Source organism: Nuphar pumila, chromosome 13, assembly GCF_984573655.1.
Source record: "Nuphar pumila chromosome 13, dmNupPumi1.hap1.1, whole genome shotgun sequence".
NCBI classification, from domain to species: Eukaryota; Viridiplantae; Streptophyta; class Magnoliopsida; order Nymphaeales; family Nymphaeaceae; genus Nuphar; species Nuphar pumila.
This window is the reverse complement of record NC_143261.1, coordinates 21,072,953-21,098,437: the sequence shown is the minus strand read 5'-3', so window position 1 is coordinate 21,098,437 and position 25,485 is coordinate 21,072,953. Positions and strand designations below refer to the sequence as shown.

Here is a 25,485-nt window from a genome sequence, read left to right as displayed (position 1 = left end):
GACCTTGCATCTGAAACTTCTCACTTAAGATTACCATAAGCTCCTTCATCCAGCTCATATTGCTGCTACCTATGACTATTACCAACACATAGCAAAATGAATCTGAATCAAAGTGATAAAATAACGAACAGTCAACTTTTCCATGTGAAGATCCAAATTTTTGTACAAAACTATATGTATTAAATAAGAGCTTAGTCCAAGATAGCTTTCGTTAAAAACTTACCTAGAACAAATATGTGTTTTCATATCCTAAGACCACATAACTAACAGGGGAAAAAAAAGTCTGCAAGGCTATGTTAAGCAAGGAATTGTCATGTTCAAAGTAAATAGAAACCTTCACGATCAACCTGCACAAGACATATCAAGGCTTATAAGCATACCTTGCTTCATATATTTTGGATCTTACAAACCTAGAATTTCTATTTAGGAGATGAAAAGGGAAATCATGCTAATAGCATCATTTAAAACAGTTACCAATTTCAAATGGAATTGAGGCAATATAGTTGGAAGTAATTAAAATAACCTACGTGAATAGTTCAGGAGGGTTCATTTGCAGAAACCTAATTCTGTTTCCTTATTATCTGGTTTTCTACTAGATATCCATGGATGAAATAGATCTATACAAAGGACCTCACCTGCAATGACCAAATGGTTTCGGCAGCTTTGTTTCTATCATTAAGTGCATCAGCAAGTTGAGCTTCTAGGGTTTCAATATGCTAGACAAACCAAAAGGAAAACAGAAACAAAACCAAATCAAGTTGTTGAGTCACTAAAATACAATAGCTATTAAGTTAGAATCAGAAACACATTCCACTATTAGATATAAACAGATGATTGAAAGAAGATGGTAGAAACAAAGGTGAAGTCAAAAGGTTTAAAATACCGAAAAGGAGAAAATTGACTCTATGTAAGAAGATAAAATGCAACCACTTACCTTTTGGTGCTTTGAACTAAGCTCAGTTATGGAAGCTTGACGTTTTTCATCCAATGACTGCAGTAAACCTTGCATGTCATTTAACATCTGTGAGAAGATAAAAAAATCACCACCACCATCAAAATATTTATTGATAGTTTACATATTATGGTCAGGCATATAATAGTAGTGCAGTTTGCTTACATTCAAAATCCAAAATCCAAAATAAATAAGCTAAATACTAATCATTAATTAAGCAAAAATAAAGAGGAAAAATATGAAATAATAAGACACAAAATGAGTCTTCTACCTATTTTTTGGATTTCCAGGGAACTGTTTTCTCTACTGAGCCACTGACAGTACTAGCAACTTTGGGTCAAAGCCCTAACACTTGGCTATTCAGAAATAGACAGTGTGGTTCATACATGGTTGCCAGTCGAGGAAGCGATACGGGAAGCGGGAAGCGTGCCACTTTCAAAATTTTAGGAAGTGGGAAGCGTGGGACGACTTAAAAGCGAATCAAGAATCGTCTCGGAAGAAACCTAAGAAGCGAACCGGAAGTGACCTAGGAAGCAAACCGAAAGCGACCTAAGAAGTGACGAGGAAGCAAAAAAAATAAAAAAATAAAAATAAAAATACAAAAAAAAAGGAAAAAAAGGGAGGGGGAGTGCGGGGAAGTGTGTTTCCTATAAATGGAAAGTGTGTTTCCCATAAAAGAGAAATGTGCTTCCCAAAAAAAATTGAATTTATTTATTTTGATAATTATCAAAATTTTGTGGGTTTTACAGACAGTGTGTTGTATCGTTCTCCAACAGGTTGAACCATACAACAAACAACAACAACAACAACTACGCCTTCATCCCAAAACAATTGGGGTCGGCGATATGAACCAACAAAGAAAATCATTATGGGTCTTCCACATGAATCCTTCTCCTCCATTCATTTCTATCCAATGCCATGTCCTCGGTGAGGTTCAAAGCATTCATATCCTTTCCTATCACCTCCATCCATGTCTTCCTAGGCCTACCCCGACCTCTTTTAACTAATATATTTTCCCATTTCTCCATCCTTCTAACTGGAGCATCATTAGGCCTACGCCGAATATGTCCAAATCACCGTAAACGATTCTCTCTCATCTTATTTTCAATGGATGCAACGCCTACCTTCTTACGTATCTCCTCGTTTCGAATCTTATCTTTTATTGTATTTCCACACATCCATCTAAGCATACGCATCTCAGCTACACTCATTTTTTGAATATGATGTCTCTTGGCAGCCCAACATTCTGTACCATATAGTAAAGCGGGCCTAATTGTCGTCCTATAAAACTTTCCTTTCAACCGCAATGGCATTCTACGATCGCACAACACTCCAGTTGCACTTTTCCATTTCATCCACCCAACCTTTATCCTATGATTTACATCTCCATCAATTTCTCCATACTTTTGAATGATAGATCCCAAATATTTGAAACAGACATCCACCGGTATTTCTTGCTCACCAAGCTTCAGTACACTCCCATCACTACTTCGTTGCTTACTAAACCAACATTCCATATATTTTGTCATACTCTTACTCAACTTAAAACCTCTTGCTTCCAATGTTTGTCTCCATAATTTTAACTTAGCATTAACCCCAGCTCTAGACTCATCAATCAAAACAATATCATCAGCAAACAACATACACCACGGCACATTTTCTTGAATTGATCTCATAAGCTCATCCATCACTATAGCAAATAGGAAAGGGCTTAATGCAGATCCTTGATGTAACCCAACCGTTATAGGAAAATTGGTTGTCACCCCTCCACAAGTGCGGACATTGGTTACTACTCCTTCGTACATAACTTTAATTATACTAATGTACTTGAGAGAAACACCTATCTTCATCATTGTCCACCAGAGAACGTCCCTAGGTACTCTATCGTAAGCCTTCTCCAAATCAATAAAAACCATATGCAAATCTTTGTTCCTCTCTCTATTTCTCTCAATAAGTTGTCTAAGAAGATGTATAGCTTCCATAGTAGATCTTCCAGGCATAAAACCAAATTGATTCTCCGATATCATGACAACCTTCCTCAACCTAGACTCAATCACCCTCTCCCAAAGTTTCATAGTATGACTCATGAGTTTTATACCACGATAGTTTGTGCAATCTTGTATATCACCCATATTCTTATATAGAGGCACCAAAGTACTCTTCCTCCACTCATTAGGAGTCTTATTTGTCCGCCAAATCTTGTTAAAAAGATTTGTCAATCATTCTAAACCTTTCTCTCCCAAGCATTTTCAAGCCTCGATAGGTATACCATCTGGGCCAACTGCCCTTCTTGATTTCATTTTCTTCAAAGCCTCTGCAATTTCTTTCTTTTGAATCTTGCGCATGAAGTCACGATTCATCTCATGAAAAGGAATGGAAAAGTCTCCAAGATCTTGAGCATGACTTTCATTAAATAGCTTATCAAAATAATCTTTCCATCTCTCCTTAATCTCCTCATCTTTGACTAAAACCCTTTGCGTTTCATCTTTGATACATCTAACCATACCCAGATCCCTCGATTTCCTATCTCTCATTTTTGCAATCCTATAAATATCCTTCTCACCCTCTTTGGTATCCAACTTGTCATAAACCTCCTTATATACCTTATCCCTCGCGTTCCGAACTACTTTTTTAGCTTCCTTCTTTGCTATCATATACTTCTCCAAATTCTCATTATCACGACTTTTACTTAGATTTCTATAACACTCTCTTTTAACCTTAATAGCTAATTTGACATCCTCGTTCCACCACGATGTATCCTTACCTAGCGGTGCACCGCCTTTAGACTCACCCAATACCTCCTTAGCCACCTTTCTCATGCCACCCGCTATCTTATTCCACATAGATTCTGAATCCTCCTCGAGACACCAATCAACTTCCTTAACTACCCGCACTACAAACATTCCTTGTTTAGCTCCTTTCAGTGCCCACCACTTAATTCTAGGATCTATCCTATGTCTATCCCTTTTGCGGCATTGTCTAATTCTAAGATCTAAAATTAAGACTCTATGTTGTGTAGCTACACTTTCTCCCGATATAACCTTACAATCGATGCAACAACCCCTATCTCTCTTTCTAAGTAGGAAAAAATCTATCTGACTCGTATTAACCCCACTTTTAAATGTTACTAGGTGAGACTCCCTCTTCCTAAACCAAGTGTTTGCTAAGATCATATCATAGGACAAACCAAAATCTAAAATCCTTTCTCCACTATCGTTTCTTTTTCCTATACCATAGCCTCCATGGATACTCTCAAATCCATTCCTACTAATGCCTACATGCCCATTAAGGTCACCGCCGATGAAAAGCCTTTCTCCATAAGATACCCTTGTACTACTCCATCTAAATCTTCTCAAAATTGACACTTAGTGGAATCATCTAAACCTACTTGAGGTGCATAAACACTAATAATATTAATAATATCCGTACCTAATACTAATTTAATAAGTAAAACCCTATCACCCTTCCTACGGACCTCAACTACATTATCTATAAACTCACGACTCATAACAATCCCTACTTCATTCCTATTCCTATTTATTCCTGTATACCAAATCTTATATCCCCAAGGTTCTATCACTTTTGCTTTCTCACCTACCCATTTGGTCTCTTGTAGACATAAAATATCAATCTTTCTCCTACACATAACATCTACTAACTCTACCAACTTACCAGTTAAAGACCCTATGTTCCAAGTGGCTAACCTAATTTTATGGTCTTGGACTAACTTCTTTACCCCCACCCGTCCAACAGTTATACACAGGTTGAACCATCTGAACTGAAAAAGGATCTCCACATGTTCAACACATCTTTTATTGGTTTTAAATAGCAGCTTTAGTAGAGAACCAGTTTATGCCCCCATGAAGATGATCTGCATTTAGGTCATGCACTACATTTCTACATGTTAGATGATCATCCTACATGCTACTAAATTTACTTTGTGAACATATCTATTCCAATGGATTATGCCTACAATGGTGCATTTCAGTGTTCAAGGATGTCTATATAGATAGTCAATGCTTTAGTTTCATCCTATGATATCCTTCTGTAACAGTATGGACCATTTTCTCTAGTTGTAACCGATAGGAGAAGACAATATTAATTGAAGTTCAAATGTTCTTGAATAGCACAACCAGTCGTGAGATACTCTCTTCTCTGTCTTTGCAAAGATCAAGAAGAGGGACAAGGAAAATGAGTATGCTAGCCAACATGTTTAATCAACATTTACTCGACCAGCCAAATTTAGGCACCTGGATTTCCACGATTGCAGCCTCAACATGATCTTGTCTTCCACTAGGGCCCATGGGAAGCCTTGGTTCTTCCTCTCACCAGTGGCATTTTAAGATATTTAAGTGGGAGGCCACCCTAATTGAATCCAAAAGGATTTTCAGCAGCTTTTTCAATGTCCCAGTTTATAATAAATGTCGACAACTCATGTTTAGCTTTATTGATAGTTAGTCCCAATACTGAAGCAAATGATCTGAGTATGAGCTAAACCCTGAACATTTGGGAGGCGTTTGATTCACAGAACGTGTGTCCACAGGACACACTAAGCATGGGCCCCACGCACCCACGCAAACGCGGGATGCACGGACGCTACTTTGATGTGCCCCGTGGACCCGAAAACAGGGTCCACCATACAGCAGCAGGACAAGAACAGAAAACAAAAAAAAATTATGGCGCTTGGACAGGGAGGGGCATTGCCTCCTGTTCTGTCCACAGACAGGACAGGACAGGACACGCTGTCCACGATTCAAATGCCCCCTTGAGTTATTATGGCCTCACCCAACATTAGGATATCATCAGCAAAATGCAAAGTAGAAATGTTTACACCATGCAAATCCTAGCATCATTGCCTTCTTGAATAGCACAACCAAAGCCTTCACCAACAATATTGAATAAGAGTGGCGATAACAACAGCCTTGCCTAAGACGCTACTGCATAGAGAAAGCATCTCCTGACTCTTATTTGCAATGTCATACATACATTATGCAGTTCCTGTCTGGTACCATTATGATCATGGCAGGTAACAATCATTACCCACAAGCTGATGAAGAAGACAACAACGATTATGTGCAATCTAGTTATGAAAAAGAATCAGATAACCAACCTGTTCTTTCTCAACAAGTGATTGTTGGGCTCCCTCCAGAGCAGCCGCTTTAGCCTCCAATGAGCAATGCAAGTTATCAATGTCATCTCGAAGCCTGTAACTCATCAATACCATCATATTTTTGTAGAAGTAAAACACAAGAGTTATCTAGCAGAATTAGATTTAAGAAGCAGGATAATAATGGAAAAGAAAAGTCTCAGAGTTCATAACTCTTAGAACACTTGTGCACAAAAGCACAACCCACTAAATCTCACAAATGCACAAAGGCATAAAATAATGAAAAAAACACTTTATTAATCACTTGGGCTTTGACCCAAAAGCATGAATGATAAAAGGGAGAACCCCTATTTATAACAACCATAAAGGAGCCTTGGAGGGGCTCCACTCATAGACGTTGGAGGGGCCCAACGTCTATTTGGGTGGGCCCCCCAAGGTACCTTTTGGTACAAAAGGAAAAGAATAAAAGAAAAAATAAAAATAAAAATAAAAATAAATTACAATCACATTCATGAAAATGAATGTGCGTAAAACAGTGGAAATGACTAAACTACCCCTATGACTAGAATAAGGAAATATATATATATATATATGGATAGATACGTATATATATATATATATATATATAAATGGATAGATACATATATATATGTATCATCCTTTATATATATCAAATATATAAGATTACAAGGTTTCGTAATATAATTCAACACCCCCCCTCAAACTTAGGGTAAGATGATTGAAAGTTTGCCAAGGAGAAAATTGAACCGCAGAGCACACAAAGCTTTGGTGAAGAAATCTACCAATTGATATTCTGAAGTTACATATGGAAGATCTATAACTCCTTTCAGATACGCTTCCCGAACATAGTGACAGTCCATTTCAATGTGTTTAGTCCGCTCATGAAAAGTATGATTTTTGACAATGTATATTGCACTCTTGTTATCACAGCATAGCTTGGTGGGCCCTTCTATTGTGATCCCCACGTCTTTTAATAGCTGATGAATCCATACAATTTTCATGGTAGTGATCGTCATGACACGATATTCAGCTTCTGTTGAGGATAGAAACAGTTTTTACTGCTTCTTACATCTTCATGAGATCAGTGAGTCTCCTAAAAACACACAAAAACCAGTGGTAGAGTGACAGTTATTTAGGTCACCTCCTCCATTAGAGTCAGTATAAGCAATTAATTTTAATTCAGAGGAAGAGGATAAGAATATTCCATTGTTTAGTGTATCATTTATGTATCTCACAAACCGCAAGATAGCACTCATGTGAACTGATGTTGGTACATGTTGGAACTGACTGAAAGTATGAACTGCATGAGAAATATTTGGTCTAGTAATACTCAGATACATCAATGATCCCACAAGCTGCCTGTAGGGGGTGATCGGAGAGAGGAATACCATCATCAATCTTCATTTTTGCTCCTACTATAGCAGAAGTTTCACAAACTTTATCATCGGTGATACCTTACCTGTCAATAACCTCAGATGCAAGCTTAGTTTGAGACAAAAAATACCCTCTATGAGAGTATGCCACTTTAATACCCAAAAAATAAGTTAGAAATTTCAAATCAGACATTTCAAATCTATCCTTTAAAATTGATTTTATGCTTTCAACCCCCTTTAGTATCTCTTCTGGTTATTAGCATATCATCTACATACAAAAGCATAATGACAATCTCTGTATTGGTTTTCTAACGAACAAAGCAGTATCAGTGAAACAGGATAAAAAATCATTTTCTAACATTACGCAGTTAAACCTGTCATACCAAGCCTGGGGGGCTTGTTTTAAACCATAAAGTGTTTTTCAAAGGCATAGCATTTTCCCTTTGGGAGTCTTCATTCCTGGTGGAGCATCCATATATACCTCTTCATTTAAATCGTCATTTAGGAAGGCATTGTTAACATCCATTTGATAGATGTTCCATTTGTTAATTGAGACAACGGTGATGAGGCATCGGACAGTGATCATTCGGGTCATAGGGGCAAATATTTTTTCATAGTCAATCCCGTATTCTTTACTATATCTCTTTGTAACTAACCGAGCTTTATATTTCTCAAGAGATCCATCGCTCCTAGTCTTTACCTTAAATACTCATCTGCACCCTATTGCTTTCTTACCCTTAGGAAGAACTTAAAATTCTCAAGTTTTTGCCTTGTTGGGAGCCGAAAGCTCACATTCCATTGCTTTCAGCCACTCATCATTCTTTTTTGCTTCTTCGAAGTTCCTAGGTTCTACATAGGAATGAATGGCGCTAAGACAGACTCTATGTTTAGGAGTAAAGGAATCATATGAGATGAACCTAGAAGGCATCTTTCTATTTCTCTCAATTCTTCGTAGATTTTCATCATTTGTTGAATTGGAATTACTAAGTTCACTGTATGTTTCAATCGCACTCCTAAAATTGTTTTTGTCTCTATGGGTATATGTTATAGGGTCTCTCAATGCCCCTTCATCACTATGTTGGGAGATAGGAGGATGAAAGAGAATATCTTCTTCGTCTTCTTTATCATTAGCCTCATTAGGAGTGAGTTCATCATCACTGTCATCATCATGAGCTAATGATTCAAATAAAAAGGAGTAATCCATGTTTTCTTTAAAAGGTTCACTTCTTTCAAAACCATTAACATTTTTCAGAAAACTCACATTTCTGGACACATATAATTTATTATTCTTAATATCATAACAACGAACCCCTTTTTGGGTTTCTGAATATCCAAGAAAGGCACAGGCAATGGCTTTCGGTGAAAGCTTGTCGTTCTTGTCAGTAAGAACAAAGCATTTGCAACCGAAAATTCTCAATCGACTATAGTCGGGTTTCTTGGTATACAACATTTCAAAAGGCGAGATATTGTTCAAGTTTTTCAAAGGTAGCCGATTTATTATATAGACAGACGTTAAAGCAGCTTCAGCCCAAAAACCTTTTAAAATGTTTTGAGAAATAAGTAGAGTTTGAGTTGTCTCTATTATGTGTCTATGCTTTCTTTCGGCTAATCCATTTTGTTGAGTGGTTTTCGGACAAGATCTTTGGTGAAGAATACCATGCCTTTCAAGATTATTTTTGAATTTACTTGAAAGGTATTCTCCACTAGAGTCAGTTCTAAAAATTTTTAGATCCCAATTGAATTGATTTTTAATCATCATATGATAGGTTTTAAAAGTCGAAAAAATTTCATATTTGTGTTTAAGAAAATAAATCCAACAATATCTCGTGTAGTAGTCAACAAAAATGACATAATATGCAAAACCTCATTTTGATAAAACAGGTGTCGGTGCCCATACATCCGAATGGACAATTTCAAAAGGTCTTGTTATAAACATAGATCATTGACAAAAGGATAATTTTTTCATTTTCCCAAGTATACAATCGTTACAATTGAAATCACTTTTACATAGACTTTTAACAAAAGGTAAATGAGAAATTTTTACAATATTTGGATATCCAAGTCTCTTGTGTCACACATTAATATCTTTTTGTTGGACAACATTACAAAATGGGTTCTTTAGAATTTGAAGAGAATCGACATAGTAAAGATCGCCCTTCATAGAGCATTCCCCAATCAACCTCCCGGACCGGCGATCCTGTATCCAACATTTGTTAGATGAAAATTTTATATCACACCCATGATCCGAGAGTTGAGAAACTGAAAGTAAATTTAAGTTTAATTTATGTATAAATCTAATTTTTGAAATAAAAAACCCTTATTTTTCAAAATTTTCAATTCTTTTTACTTCAAGAGATGTTTCATCCGTGGTTGAAACAAAGGATGGAGAGCGATTATTTGAGTAATCGGAAAAAGAACTCATACTTAGGGTCATGTGAAATGAAGCACCCGAATCTAAAAGCCATGATGTCTTACCGGGAGGAGACGAGGTTGACATGGCGGCTCCGAAAATAGCCCCTTTGAGAAGAGGTTGAAGAGCATCCACAATTTGTTGCAATGAGAGAGCTCTATTTAAAGATGATGAGCACTCTTCCTTTTGAGGTTGGGATGTGGTAGCCATGGCTAGCAACTTCTTCCATTTTGGGCATATTTAAAGATGATGAGCTCTATTTAAAGATGATGAGCACTCTTCCTTTCGTTTTGTTGAAGGGTCAAGGCCCCTTTTTTGAAGATAGTATTTATGAGATAAATCCCTTGAAGTGTACATTTTTTCAAGGTATTCCCATGCTTGAGAAGCTTTTTTGAACTTTATAATGTTGGTGTTGAGACATGCTATAAGGGCATTTTGGGTTTACGTGTTATTATATATTGTGTGAGGGTTATTTTTGTAATTTGGTGCTCTTGTTTAATCTCTATTTAAGTAGAGATTAAACCCTAATAGAAAAGGAACTCTCTCTCTCTCTCTCTCTCTCTCTCTCTCTCTCTCTCTCTCTCTCTCTCTCTCCTCTCTCTCTCTCTCTCTCTTTGTGTGTGTTCTTGCATACTCAATCGTGGTTGCAACATGGTATCAAAGCCTGGCATATCTCTGGGTAGCTGAAGATCATCATGGGTGGCGTCTGGAGAACATCAAAGTTGCAGCCGCCATCAACGTTGTGGACCTAATACAGATCTGGCTTGTCGCAGATCTGAAAGTTGTTGATGTTGTGGATGTGATTCAGATCTAACATCTAATCTGAATCTTGTGGTTGAGGTTGAAGTTGTGGATCTAGTCTCAGACCTGAGTGCAATAATCGTGAGTTGTGTGGTCGTGAAAAGGTCTTGTCGCTGATCTGAAAAGTGTAGAAGTGAATCAGATTTGGTTGCAGATCTGACTTTGCAGTGGCATGACTCACATATGTCATTGATCTAAATGTCGTGTGGGTCTGATTGATTGGTAAGGTAGTTGTGGGCATAAGATCCACGCAGATTTGTATAAAGATATGGATCGTCGTGATTTAGCAAGCTGGAGCATTGGGTTGATATCTGTGTGTTGAAGTCGTGGCGTTGACGAGGTTGCAGTTGGTGGTGATTTTGAGCATGTCGCATGGTGTGGACCAGATCAGTCTTCATTGCAGGTGTGTTAAAGATGTTGTGATCTGATCTGGTGTGGTCGTGAGTTGTTGTTGTTAATATCGTAGCGGTGCTGGCGATCAGCGGTCTCTGAGTTGACGTGGGTTGTTGTTCATGTGGGTTGACATGGTGATGTTAAGTTAGATCATATTCAGATCTGATATTTGTTTTTGGTGTAATTGAAGTTGTCTACTGCAGACCAACACCTAGGTTCCCAGCTTGATATGCTTGCTCAAATATTGATTTGCTGGAGTATAAGCATCTCAATAGTTTTGTTGAGATCATCTAGAAAGGGGTTTAGTTGTCTGCATCTTCTGATCATATCTATGGTGGTAGCGTGGATGTCGAACAAGTCTGTAAATTCCGTCATGAACCAGTCGCATCACGGTCTTGGTATTGTCCATGGTAGCAACTGTTGAGTAGATCAGTTCGGATTCGTATTATTCAGTTATGAAATGGGTCGTGATATTCAGTCTATTGTTGTGGATCTGATCTGAGTTTATATCAGATTGACTGTTGTGGTGGAGAGTTGAGTCTACCATTATCAGCTGGAAGTGTTGCAGTTTTAGGTATGAACCAAACACATCTTTATCATATTGGATGTGTGGTATTGATATACATTCTATAGCAAAACTTTGTTGAGGTGGAAGGTTTTGGTCAAGTTCCTTTAAAATTATACTTGAAGTGTGGATCTAAACGGGCGGCAATCGTGTATCTCAGATTTCATTTGTAAAATCCAATCGAGATATAGTCGGTTTCATAGTTGGTTGTTGGTGTGCGCGTGTGATTGTACCTGTTCGTTTTTAACCCATTACTTTTCCTTATGGCTCAAGTGGTTAAATCAGATGCAGATTACTTTAATGATTATGTAACTCTTAGCCGGGCTGAATATAACAAGCTTCTTGCTTTATGCTCATCCTCTTTGAAGTCTTCTGTTGCGAAGGTTGCGTGCTTGGCAGGTGATGGCTTATCTGGCCAAGGTGGTAGGTGGATCATTGATTCTGGAGCATCCAAACACTTGTGCGAAAATTCGAGTAACATTTTAAGTTTAAATCCTGTGACTGATCAAAAAGGGGTAGTTCTTGCTGATGGGAGCGCTTCCCCAATTATAGGGCAGGGAAACATATCTATTTCCCCTACCCTTCAATTGTCGCATGTTCTTCATGCTCCTTCGTTTCCACAGAATTTATTATCCGTCAGTCGAATGACAAAAGAGTTGAATTGTAGGATGATTTTTTATCCTATGGGCTGCACAGTTCAGGACTTGCTGACGGGGAAAAAGATTGGTAGCGGCTATGAGGAAGGTGGTCTGTACTATCTACATCAACCGGAGGTTTCGGCCTATTCTGTTGTTTCATCATCCTCAAGTCCTCTATTGTGGCATCATCGTCTGGGTCACCTTCCAGTGACAAAACTTCGTCGTGTCATTCCTCATATACCTCCTTCAGTTTCTTATTAATGTGAAACATGTCAATTGAGAAAACATTATTGAAGTTCTTTTCCCTCCAATCAAAGTCCGTCAAGTCAAGGATTATTTGGTCTTCTTCATGTCGATGTGTGGGGTCCGAGTAGAACTCAGTATCATTATTATCTAGTTATTGTTGATGACTTCTCAAGGTTATCGTGGGTGTTCCTGTTAAAAGATCGGTCTCAAGGTCCTATCATTCTTAAATCTTTAATTGCTGAGATAAAAACTAAATTTGACATGTGTTAAAATTGTTCGCACTGATAATGCTCTTGAGTTCAAATCCAAAGACTTGCTTCAATTCTATTCTACTAATGGGATTCAACCTCAATTTACATGTCTCCATACCTCCCAGCAAAATGGTGTGGCTGAGAGGAAACATAGACAAATCCTCAATGTTGCTCGGTGCCTAATGATTCAATCCAATATGCCTGCTTCATACTGGAGCGATGCGGTTTTGACTTTCGGCTTTCTTATAAATCGCATGCCTTCAAGTTCTGTAGAAGACTAGATCCCAATTCAAATTCTTCAACCGGAGGCTCCTCTCTTTCCTATCCCCCCTAAAGTTTTTGGATGTGTGTGTTTTGTGCATAAGCTGGGTCCTGATCGAGATAAACTTGTTGCACAGTCTATTAAATGTGTTTTCCTTGGGTATCCTAAAAACCAAAAAGGCTATGACCCTATATCTCATAAAGAGTATGTCAGTGCAGACGTTACCTTATTTGAGTCTATTCCATACTTTTCGAGTACTACTCCAAGATTACAGGAGAGCCTTGGTGATTCCCTTCCTTTGCCAATTCCTCCATTTCCGTTAGAGTCACTTCCTCCTCAGTCCTTGGCTCCATCGTATGGGATGTCTCACTATCGAAACCCTCCCATAGTATACTCTCACAAGGTACCACCTACCTCCATGCCTCTGTTATCTCCTTCTCCTGAGGTAAGTATTTATGAGCATACTGCAGTTTCCGCTCCTGATGATGATCTTCCCATTGCTTTGCGCAAGGGAAAGAGACAGTGCACTCTCCACCCCATCTCGCAATTTGTTTCAGAAGTTAACCTTGGGGCATCTATGAAGCATTTTATTTCAGCTCTGCCTGCCTCCTTTGTTCCGCTTCATCACAGTCAAGCTCTACTCGACTCCAAATGGATGCAGGTTATGTGTGATAAGATGGATGCCCTATGGTCTCGAGGCACTTGGGACTTGGTTGATCCTCCCACTGATGCAGATATTGTAGGCTGCAAATGGGTATATAGCATTAAATATAACTCGGATGGGTCAATTGAACGGTACAAAGCTCGGTTGGTTGCAAAAAGCTATACTCAGACTTATGAGGTTGACTTTTTTGAAACTTTTTTCCCAGTTGCTCGTCTTGGCACTATTCGTCTCGTTCTTTCTACTGTTGTGCACCATGGATGGCCCATGTTTCAGTTGGATGTCAAGAATGCCTTTTTGTATGGGGATTTGCATGAAATTGTCTACATGCAACAACCCCCAGGCTTCGAGGTTCAGGGGGAGTGTCAGAAGGTGTGCAAGTTGAAGAAGGCTATTTATGGCCTGAAGCAAAGCCCTCGGGCATGGTTTCACAAATTATTTGAGGTAATGTCGAATTTTGGATTTGTCAGGTCAGCTTCAGATCACTCCTTGTTTATCAAGAAAACCAATGCTAGAATTGTTGTTATGGTGGTATATGTCGATGACATCATATTAACAAGGAGCAGTGCCCAAGATATTTCTGCAACAAAGGATCATCTTCAGAAACACTTTGTTACTAAAGATCTTGGTCACCTTCGATATTTTCTGGGTATCGAGGTTGCAAGAAACAAAGAGGGCTTAGTTTTATCGCAAAGAAAGTATGTGTTGGATTTATTAAAAGAGACTGGAATGCTAGGAGCTAAGCCAGCTAACATTCCAATGGATCCCAAAACTCACATGTTCGATGAGAAGTCTGAATATGTGGATAGTACCAGCTTTAGATCCTTGGTGGGTAAGTTGTTATATGTGACTATTATTAGACCTGACATTTCATTAGCCATGAGTAAAATCAGTCAGTTCATGGACAAACCTACCAAAGTTCACTGGGATGCAGCTATGATGGTTCTCAGGTACTTAAAGTCATCTCCTGGTAAAGGTCTGTTGTTTAAACGAAATCCCTCCTTGGACGTTGTTGCTTACACTGACGCAGATTATGCAGGGTCTGTTGAAGATAGGAAGTCAACATCTGGATTTTGTGTGTTTGTGGGAGGAAATCTTGTTTCCTGGAGGAGTAAGAAACAAACCGTTGTAGTCAAGTCAAGTGCTGAATCTGAATACCGAGCGATGGCTCAGACCGCAGCTGAGATTATGTGGGTAAAATCAGTTTTAACCGAGCTTCAGGTAAAAGTATTCCTACCTATGTTGATGATGTGTGACAATAGGGTTGCTACATATATTGCCAACAACCCAGTGTTTCATGAAAGGACTAAACATATTGAAGTTGATTGTCACTATGTCTGCGACTTGGTTCAGGCTGGGTATATCTGCACCGATCATGTATCTTCTGAAGATCAAGTGGCTGATGTCCTTACCAAGGCTCTGGCAAGGCCAAGTTTCTCTCACTGTTGTGACAAGCTGAGCATGATTGATATCTATGTTCCAGCTTGAGGGGGAGTGTTGAGACATGCTATAAGGGCATTTTGGGTTTACGTGTTATTATATATTGTGTGAGGGTTATTTTTGTAATTTGGTGCTCTTGTTTAATCTCTATTTAAGTAGAGATTAAACCCTAATAGAAAAGGAACTCTCTCTCTCTCTCTCTCTCTCTCTCTCTCTCTCTCTCTCTCTCTCTTTCTCGGTTCCTGCGTACTCAATCGTGGTTGCAACAGGTGGCATTGATTCTAGTCTCCACGGATAAGAAAATCCATGAGAGGATTTTGAAGTTCCTCATCTCTCATTCTTCATGTTTTTTGCTATAATCTTTCTTCTCCTTCAAGAATTTTTATTTCTCTTCTCTCCATCAAGGTGATCTTAGGCTCTGGTTCGGGAATCGAGCCTTGGACATACCCCCAAAGCCTTTTTTCCTTTAATATGTGCCTCCATATTTCCGGCCCAAACGTGATAGTTGGAGCCATTAAGTTTAAAGCCGAGAGAGAAATGGGAGTTTTTTTCACCCATTAGAGAGGAGAAATGAGGAAAAAAATACGCACCTCAAGAGATTTTTAGATCTTTCTTGGTGGAAGAATCTTCTAAAGTATTGATGAAGAAAGGATCCACCCCAATCACCAAATATTTGAGAGCACATTTTTCGAGGCCCCGAAAAAATGTGAGAATCCACACGATCTTTCTTTCTCCAACCTTGCTCTGATACCATGTAAAAGTATCTTCAATAAGATGCTATGATCAAGACCTTAATATTCTTGATGATAAATATGTGCACACATGCACAATAAGAACTCTTAGAACACTTGTGCACAAAAGCACAACCCACTAAATCTCACAAATGCACAAAGACATAAAAGAATGAAAAAACACTTTATTAATCACTTGGGCTTTGACCCAAAATCATGAATGATACAAGGGGAGAACCCCTATTTATAATAACCATAAAGGAGCCTTGGAGGGGCTCCACTCATAGACATTGGAGGGGCCCAACGTCTATTTGAGTGGGGCCCCCAAGGTACCTTTTGGTACAAAAGGAAAATAAAATAAAATAAAAATAAATTACAATCACATTCATGAAAATGAATGTGCGTAAAACAGTGAAAATGACTAAATTACTCCTATGACTAAAATAAGGAAATATATATATTTTATATATAAATGGATATATATATATATATATTTATCATCATTTATATATATAATATATAAGATTACAAGGTTTCGTAATATAATTTAACAACTACTACTTTAAAACTTAAAAAGAACTTTTATTGAATTATAGCTACATCAGTCAGGTAAATGAATTCCAGCACTAACTTTTTCTTGTTTCAGCCCTGTTAAGCAAAATGGTTTTTTAAGAATGCATACAATAGAAAATGACAGAATGATTATGTAGTCATGTTGGTCAAAACTTACATTAAGATCATTTCCAACAAGGTTGTAAGTAGCGTATCGTTACTCATATTGGTCGGGCCCAAAGTTAGATATGTATCATAGTGTATCATAAAAATCATAACTTTTTAATAAAAAAAAATAAAATTTTCAAAAAAATCAGAAAAAATAGCAAAAATTTTAAAAAATCATAGCCCATGAAACAATGATGAATTGTACAAAATACAACCATAAAATCACATATGAAGCATTTATATATCTATGGGCTACATAAGACATCATCAAACATCAACTAATACAGATAATATTGCATGTATATCTCATAAGAACAATGCAAAATATTAAATATCTTGCAATTAAGAACATGCCACGAGACTCATACTTTCATATTATATAAACACAAACATAATAACCGAGTTTATGAACACTTAAGTGTTAAATAACAAAGTTTTTTTAAAATATAACATCAATCATCATCATCATTATCTTCTTCTTCTCCTAATGTTATGCTAGAGGTTGTAGGATCAGAAGCATGGAGCTCATCTTCGTCATGCACATCATCTAAGAGCTACGCATACCCCATTTATGCCTCACTCATCTCTTTTTTTGTCTTTTTTCTCTAATTGTTGGCATTGGCGTTTCACGGCATCCGGCAAATCCTTCGACATACAGGGGGCAACATTGTAATGTGTCCCAGCTAAATGATGATTTAACTGAAAGATACCACCCAAAACAATATGATGGCAATAGTTGCACTTGATTTTCAATTGGTTTTCACTCCTACTTGAGTGCCCCATTGTCATGCCGGATCATTTGATGTCATCTTCTCCCAAAAAAATTAATGGGAAACAAAGAATACAGATTTGTTACCTTAGCCCACTCTCTTGAATGAAAACTGATGGAAATGCACTCTTAAGTGAGAAATCCGCAAAAGCCATCTCCTTTGCGCACAAATTGGCCCATAAATTGCTCTCATGCTTCTTAGGGTGTGTGGGTTCTCCTCTAAAGGCCTCTACACAAATGAGAGAATCGGCCCTAGGGAGGTCCTTAAAACACAAAATTAAAATAATCGAGTTTTGGGTTTTTTTAAAGTGCGCCAGACATGTATCGTACGAATACGATACACACTCATATCGTGATACGAGTGTATATTGTATCAAGTTAGGCCATAGTTACGATATGTCTGATACTTACAACATTGATTTCCAATGCTAATATGGATTAATGTCAAACCTGAAAATGAATATGGTTTTACATCATAAACTGTAAAACAACTATTCACATCTAGGGATGTCAACAGTCAGGGTTTGGGTTAGATATCCGACAGACCCAAAACTTGTTTGATCCAGTTTGGTTGAAAAATATGGATGGGAATACTTATTTGGGTCAAATTCGGTATGGTTTCATCAAACCCAATCGCGTTTGGAGTCGAATTCGGTTTTACTTTTATCTACCAACCCAATTGGATTTTTAAGAGCTCAGAAAAGAATATTTCTAAAAAGGAGTGACGGTAATTTAAAAGGTTTTATTAACAAAGAGGATACCAGTTGGGTTCCAAATAAGGTGCAATAAATGCATTGAGTCGTGTGGAACTGCATTAAGGTTGCTCTAAGTCCAATAAACAATATTAAAAACATAATGCCGCGTGTTAATTCATTTGCATTGGTTTTTAATGTTATGAATGTTGAAGTTCAAATGTTTAGGCCCCGCCAAAAGCTCATTGCCTTGGAAGGCCGAATCCGAGTTCGGGTTATATTTTAATAATCGGATTAGGATTCAGTTGAAGTAATTTTACATCCGGCTCTGAATCCAAATAAAAGAAATCTGATTACTCGGATTCGGTATTGCCTACATCCGACCCAAGTCGGCCCATTTACATCCTTATTCACATCCATAAATAAACATATTAGGTATATGTTTCCTATTAATGATACCTCTCGATTCCATGATACTAAAGTACTCTCCCTATCCTTTAGAAGGGTCATCTGTGTAACGACCTCATCTCATACCTGTAAAAAAGTGGCATTTTTTCTTAAACAAGTGCGGAAACAATCCCAGAGACTCGAGGACTTTACAGTTACATACAACCACCACCACAAGGAATCTTATACTCATCTTTCATACCAAACCAAACCAAACTTTATTTATTCAAATGCATAAGGTCTGAGACATAAACAAATAACATGTAAATAAGGCAAAAAGAAGAGTCACGTTGTCCAAAGAATCTGACAAGCAATCGTGAAATCCCCTCGTAGCTCCTCTCAAAAGCAAGTTGATCCACTAGGCATTTGAAACTGCGAAAAACACAAAAGTAGGGTGTCAGAATCCAAAGAATCTTGCGTATGAATCCCTCTAACGAAACAAACAAGTAAAAAGAACATAAATAAGATTCATGCAATATTTTAGAGGAATGCAATTATGACAAATTCATAACTCAATTAACTACTCATGCAATAGGGAACAATTATTAAGTAAGAGGGAACAATTTAATAAACAACAAGGGTCACAAGTTAAGCAATAAAGACATTTAACATGCATTAGGAAACAAACAGCATACATTCACCAATAGATGATAATTAAGGGAACAAGTAAATATGCATGATCTAATGCATAGCAGGAATATATATGATTTCAGTGCACATGCATGAATAAATTATTATCTTTTATCAGAGTTTTCTTTTCATATGCATGTCCCTATTAAATGCACACAATTTAGGTTTCTCTTTTTACTTATCGTTGCCCGCGGATACTCCAAACGGGTAAGAATTTTCGAGGTCAAGTAGGGTTCTTAGGGTAACTTAGTTTAAAACCTAGTTTTTTTAACAAAAAAAAATCTCGGACCTGGGGCGGGTCCAGACCCGACCCAGATCCAACTCATGCCAAGCCCCTCGAAAAGGGTTTTCGAGGGGGCTGGCAGCCCATGGAAGGGGGGGGGTCTCCGGCGACACAGGGGGCGGGCCCTGTGTGCGCCCCCTCCCTATGAAAAGGCGAGAGGGGAGAGGGGAAGGCTTACGAGCCTCCCCCGACTCTCTCTCTCATCTCTCGTCTCTCCCCTCTGTCTCTGCTCTCTCTCTCCCTGACTCTATCTCTCGTCTCCCTCTCACTGCCGACGCCAGCCAACACCCCTTCACGGCAGCCCAGGTAAACACCCCACCACCCACCCCCCCTCTTTTCTTCCGCTGGTTCGCCGGAAGGCCGACAGGTGGCCAGCGGCCCCTGCCGAGCCTTCCGCCTCCTTTTTTCGACAAGCAAGGGGCTCTGCCCCCTTGCCTTCCTCTTTCTCGACAGGCAAGGGGCTCCGCCCCTTTGCCTTCCTCTTTTTCGACAGGCAAGGGGCTCCGCCCCCCTTGCCTTCCTCTTCTTAGCAGGCAGGGGGGCTCCGCCCCCCTTGCCCTCATCTTCTTAGCAGGCAGGGGGCTCCGCCCCTGCCCTTTTTACTATTCTGGCAGGGGCCATGGCCCCTGCCCTTGCCTTTTCATGTAGGGGCCGATGGCCCCTACCCTTCTCCTTAAAAAAGGAGGCAGGAGCCGAAGGCTCCTGCCTCATCTCTCGAAAACCAAGCAGGGGCCAATGGCCCCTGCCCCTCTTTTCACAGTCTCTTTTTCTGTCGAGCAAAGGCTCGACAGGGGCCTTTGGCCCCTGCGCTCCCCCTCCCTATTCATTTCCTTGGCAGGGGCCATCGGCCCCTGCCCCTTTCTTTTGAAAAGCTGGCAGGAGCCGAAGGCCCTTGCCCCTCCTTTTGAAGACTCAGCAGGCGCCAAAGGCCCCTGCCCCTCTTACTGTTATCACGGCAGGGGCCGATGGCCCCTGCCCTCCTTTAGATATCCGGCAGGGGCCGATGGCCCCTGCACCTATCTCCTTTAACGGCATGGGTCATTGGACCCTACCCCGTTCTTTTTCGTAACTGTAGGAGTCGATGACCCCTGCATTAAATTGCGGAGAAACCGAGTTTTCTCCTTATCTTTATTCGTTTTATGCATGCTAAACAACGTACTTTTGCAGTGTTACGCAGCGGAGCCCGTTCGCGCCCCGCGAACTAAACCGACGATCACCTACGCTCGTAGACGACTTCTTTCTCGCAATACCCCAAGGTAGGAGAAGTTGCACAAGGACTTAAATAATTAAATCAAGCTCAAATAATTAAAGATCGAAAGGACTGAATGATATATTTATATACATATACGTATATAAGTACACTTTTAAATCAAGGACGCGGTTTCGCGATCCTTGTCCTTTGCTTTCGCATTTCCTATTTCTGTTTGTCGTCGCGCTTTGCGCCCAGGCTTTTGTTTTAGCAATTACTACTTACTGTCTTTTAATTCAAGGACGCGGTTTCGCAATCCTTGTCCTTTGTTTTCGCATTTCCTATTTTTGTTTGCTGTCGCGCTTTGCGCCCAGGCTTTTGTTTTAGCAAGTACTACTTACTGTCTTTTAATTCAAGGATGCGGTTTCGTGATCCTTGTCTTTTGCTTTCGCATTTCTTGTTTCTGTTTGCCGTCGCGCTTCGCGCCCAGGCTCTTGCTTTTCGCATTATTGTCTTTCGTTCTTGCCTTGCCATCGACTCAGCGTATTCGGAAGGAATACCTATTCCTCTCTTTTTTACCCAATATGTTTTGGGAAAACCTTTGATCTGAGGCAAGATCAAGTTGTTGGGTGATGGGTTCATTTGTGAAGCCCATTTACCAAAACCAGTGTCATGACTTGCATAGCAGCTAGACACTGCATCATCAGTTGTCAGATTCGAGAAAATCACATGCCATATGTTGGCAAGATGTGGGTCGTTTCGAAAGATTTAAAATGTTAAAATAGCTTTTTAAAACATTATATCTCTGCGAAACACACTTCTGAGGCTCCTATTAAGGACCTATATCCCTTTCCTTGTAAGTGTACTCTTGAACATGCGAGGCATGTTAGTACTACGACGATTGGATGAGAGGGTCTTATGACCTCGATTAGTGCTTTGTGCACGTTGTTGAAAACACATATAAAAATGGGATCGCCTTCATAGGCAAGATGCTCGTTTTGGTCTAATGGACCAGAGCATGAAGAATGAGGCAATGGCTAAGAAACCCCGTCGCGCTCAATTCAACCTGGCTTCGTCAAGAGAAAGGACGAAGGGTACCAACTCCGATGGACAGACCATTTATGGCTTTTTAAAAGGGCAAAAGACTCGTTTTCCCCAGTCATCGGAGGTTAAGGGGGGGATAGGGGCTACATAAGTTAGTCTAACACTTCTGCAGAAGTTGGATGCATCTCTATCAGGCCTTGGGGACTTACTCTCTCGACCATCAGTCGTCTCCATAGGAATAGGATTCAGTCAGACAACCGAGGTATCTTAAAATACTTAACATAATGAACACTCGGCTTGGACTCGACTGTTTCGACTCACGTGCCATGTATGTACCCGCATGGCGGGTTAACAAGTAATAACTAAATTGAGCATGCTCACCTTTTCAGTTTGTTGTACTTATCTTGTTTCTTCAGTCTATCTGCTTAGTTTGCTCGTTACTACCTGTTGCATAAATTATTCATGCCTAATTTAGTTCTTTCTATTTTTTTGCTCTCCTACTAGTTTTTCGCAAAACTAACCCATTTCATGGGTACAGGTAACGAATAGGTGCATCAGGCGATGGCGCGACTGCGAGATGATTTAAGGATCCACTGTTTCTGCTCGTAGTTCTTCTTCTGGACATTTTGGTTTTTGATATGGTTTTCCCTAGAGGAAATCCAAATTTTGTACAAACTTGATACTCTCTTTAAATAGAAAAAATGGTTTCCTAAGTATTATAGCAGATCGTCCATGGTAAATCTTTGTTCTCTCGCTAACGTGCCCAAGGTTGTCAAACTTGTTCTTTTTCTTTTAAAGAAATCGTTTCCGCTGATTTTAAAAATAAACTCTATAAAGAAAAGGAATTTTTTTCAACTATTTCAAGGAAATTATAAGGTTCGAAATTTTGGGGCGTTACACTTAGCACACAAGTTGTATTTTATTACTGGGTTTCAAATTTAGCCCTCGACCGACATCAATAATAAACATCATCCATCAAAATATTGAAAATAAACAACCAATATAGAGACACTATGGAAATCAACAACAATAATGTCACTTTCTTGGTATACCAAAACAACAGTTGTATCTATACACCACCGCCAGACAAAGTGGCAAACTCCTCCCTAAAACTGTGGTCAGGACAAGAACCTCAATATCGGGTTCAGAGGCAACAACAACGCACACGAAGTTTTAGTATCCTCACGGTATTCCCAAAACTGCAATGTCCAAGATTCTTACACTATCGAAGGGACATCAAGGAAACGTAAATTACATTGTTCTTTAATTTCTTTTATCTTGTTATTAATTCATCTTCTTTCAAATTTTGCAATTCAACATGCAAAATTAATAATACAATGCTTGCAAATCAACATGGAGAGCTCTGCAAGGGACCACAGCTCATGGCAACATAGAACAGTGCAATAAGACAATAATATGACATTTGATTTTTGCAATGCATATAACAACTAAAACAAAGAGCAACATATACTCAAGGCTCACACAGCCCAGGATGATCCATTTTGATCATTGATGCATTCATATGCAAAAATCATCAATCACATGCCACTATGCATTCCTTTGACATGCTTTTCAATGCACCCTCATACAAGCAATTTCAGAGATGTACATGAAACAATAAAATTCATACGCATATGCATGAGTTCACACGTATCCAGGTTAAATGCATGCTTCCATTCAATACACATATTCATGTACAATGCATGACTTCATTTAATACATGTATTCATGTCAAATACATGCTTTCATTCATGAATCCTTTCAATTAAAGCACGTGAACACTCTTGCAATTATTTACATGCAACATGTCAATTTCACGTATGCTCCTGCATAAGAGAACAACCTTGAATTAACACTTTAACTCATAAAATTCAAATGCATGCATTCACATAATCATACCAAATGCATGCGTTCACATAATCATGCTAAATGCATGCTTATATTCATGAACCAATTCAATTAAACATATGAGCATACATACAATTATTATCATGCAATAACACCTAAATTCCAATATACTCATGTTCATAAAACAATATGTAACACCACTATGAACATGCAACATAACCAATTCCAAGCATGTAAACAATAAAATCCCCTTACATGCATCGGATTAAGTCCAACATACTCAACAAAACTGGTGAACATATATAAACCAAGCCCTTCCGAAAATCTCCCCTTTCTATTTTCTATTTTTTTTTCAAAAATCAGCACCCAGCCAACCGACAGTCGACTGGGGCTCGGCTCCAGCCCAGCTGACCCATCCGGTTGGGTCAATCCTAACCCAGCCGACTACCCTGCGGCATCAATAAAACATATAAATATAAATATATATATATATATATAAGATTTGTATGTAATTTTATAAAATAAATAAGAGTATTTTAGTCATTTTATTAATGAAGATCGAAGGCGAGGCGGTGCGGGGTGGGGGAAAGCGTAAGTCCATCCTCGCACGAATCTTGACTTTCACCTCCATCCCCGGTTCATTCCCTGTTTCATGCCCTCCATCCCCGACCCAAATGGGGCGGGTTTGGACGAATACCCGTTTCTCCCCGGTCCACTGCCATCGACCGATACGAGTAACGATACGATACTTATAACCTTGGTTGGACTAGCCCCAACAGCTAAAAATATGGTTGTTGAGACTAGCCCAACGACTAGTTGGGCTATCCCAATGGCTCCAAATACAAAAATATGTAAAAATTAAAAACAAAATTTGCAATACAACTTCTGCTATGCCGACCATATTATAAGAATGAAATGACTAAAATACCACTGATGTGTATTTTAGTTTACATACAGAAATAATATATATATATGTTAACACTCCCCCTTAAACTTACGGTGTAAAAACCGAAAGTTTGACAAGGAGAAAGTAAAACCGAGGTGACGGAAGCGCCTTGGTGAAGAAGTGAGCTAGTTGATATTTTGATATGATGTAGGGCAAGATGATAGTCTTCTTCAAAAATTCTTCATGTACGTAGTGGCAATCCATTTCAATATGTTTAATCCTTTCACTAAATGTATGATTGTCAGCTATGTATATGGCACTCTTATTGTCACAACATAATCTGAAAGGTCTCTGCAAATGAACCCCCATATCTTCAAGTAGTCTACGTAGTTAAACAATCTTTGATGTTGTAGTAGTAATCGCATGGTACTCAGCTTCAGTAGATGATAATAATACTTTATGTTGTTTCTTGCACCTCCAAGACACCAAAGAATCACCTAAAAATACAAAAATCAATAGTTGAGAGTTTATCATTTGGATCTTCTCTCCAATCTAAGTCAGAATAAGCAATTAACTCAAGAGACAAAGAAAGAAGACAATAAAAGACCCCTAGAAGTAGAATTTTGTAAATATCTAACGATTTTCATCACAACACTCATGTGAACTTCGGTAGGAGAATATTGGAACTGGCTCGCAGTATGAACTGCATGAGTAATATTAGGTTAGGTAATGGTCTGGTGGATCAATGCACCAATCATTTTGTGATACGGAGTAGGATCTTCTAGAGGTGATCCATCGTCTTTCTTCATTTTGGCATTGATAACCTTTGTAGTATCTACCCTCTTTTCGTTAGTGATCCCAGATCTGTCAATAATATCATTAGCAAACTTGGTTTAAGTAAATATCCTCTAAGGTAATAAGCAACCTCAATCCCTAGAAAACATCTAAGAAAACCAAGCCAGTCATTTCAAAATGTTTCTTAAGAATAGTTTTAATACTTTCAACTCTCTGGTCATCTTCACTTGTGATGATCATATCATCAACATAAAGGAGCAAGATGACAAGTCCGGAATCTGATTTCTTAACAAACATAGTAGTGTCAATATAGCAGGATTTAAATCCAAGT

General features: G+C 38.8%; 1 protein-coding gene across 2 annotated transcripts in view; it reads right to left on the bottom strand.

Annotated features, from left to right (window-relative positions):
* LOC149818046 (protein GRIP-like) overlaps positions 1 to 25,485 on the bottom strand; it is an 84,228-nt gene that overhangs the window by 43,081 nt on the left and 15,662 nt on the right. For both annotated transcript variants that reach the window (XM_089986533.1, XM_089986534.1), the window contains exons 4-6: positions 6,063 to 6,156; positions 935 to 1,021; positions 636 to 716 (exon numbers count right to left, since the gene is read on the bottom strand). In XM_089986533.1, coding sequence (XP_089842659.1) covers positions 636 to 716; positions 935 to 1,021; positions 6,063 to 6,156 — 262 coding nt within the window. The remainder of the gene's footprint in view (positions 1 to 635; positions 717 to 934; positions 1,022 to 6,062; positions 6,157 to 25,485) is intronic.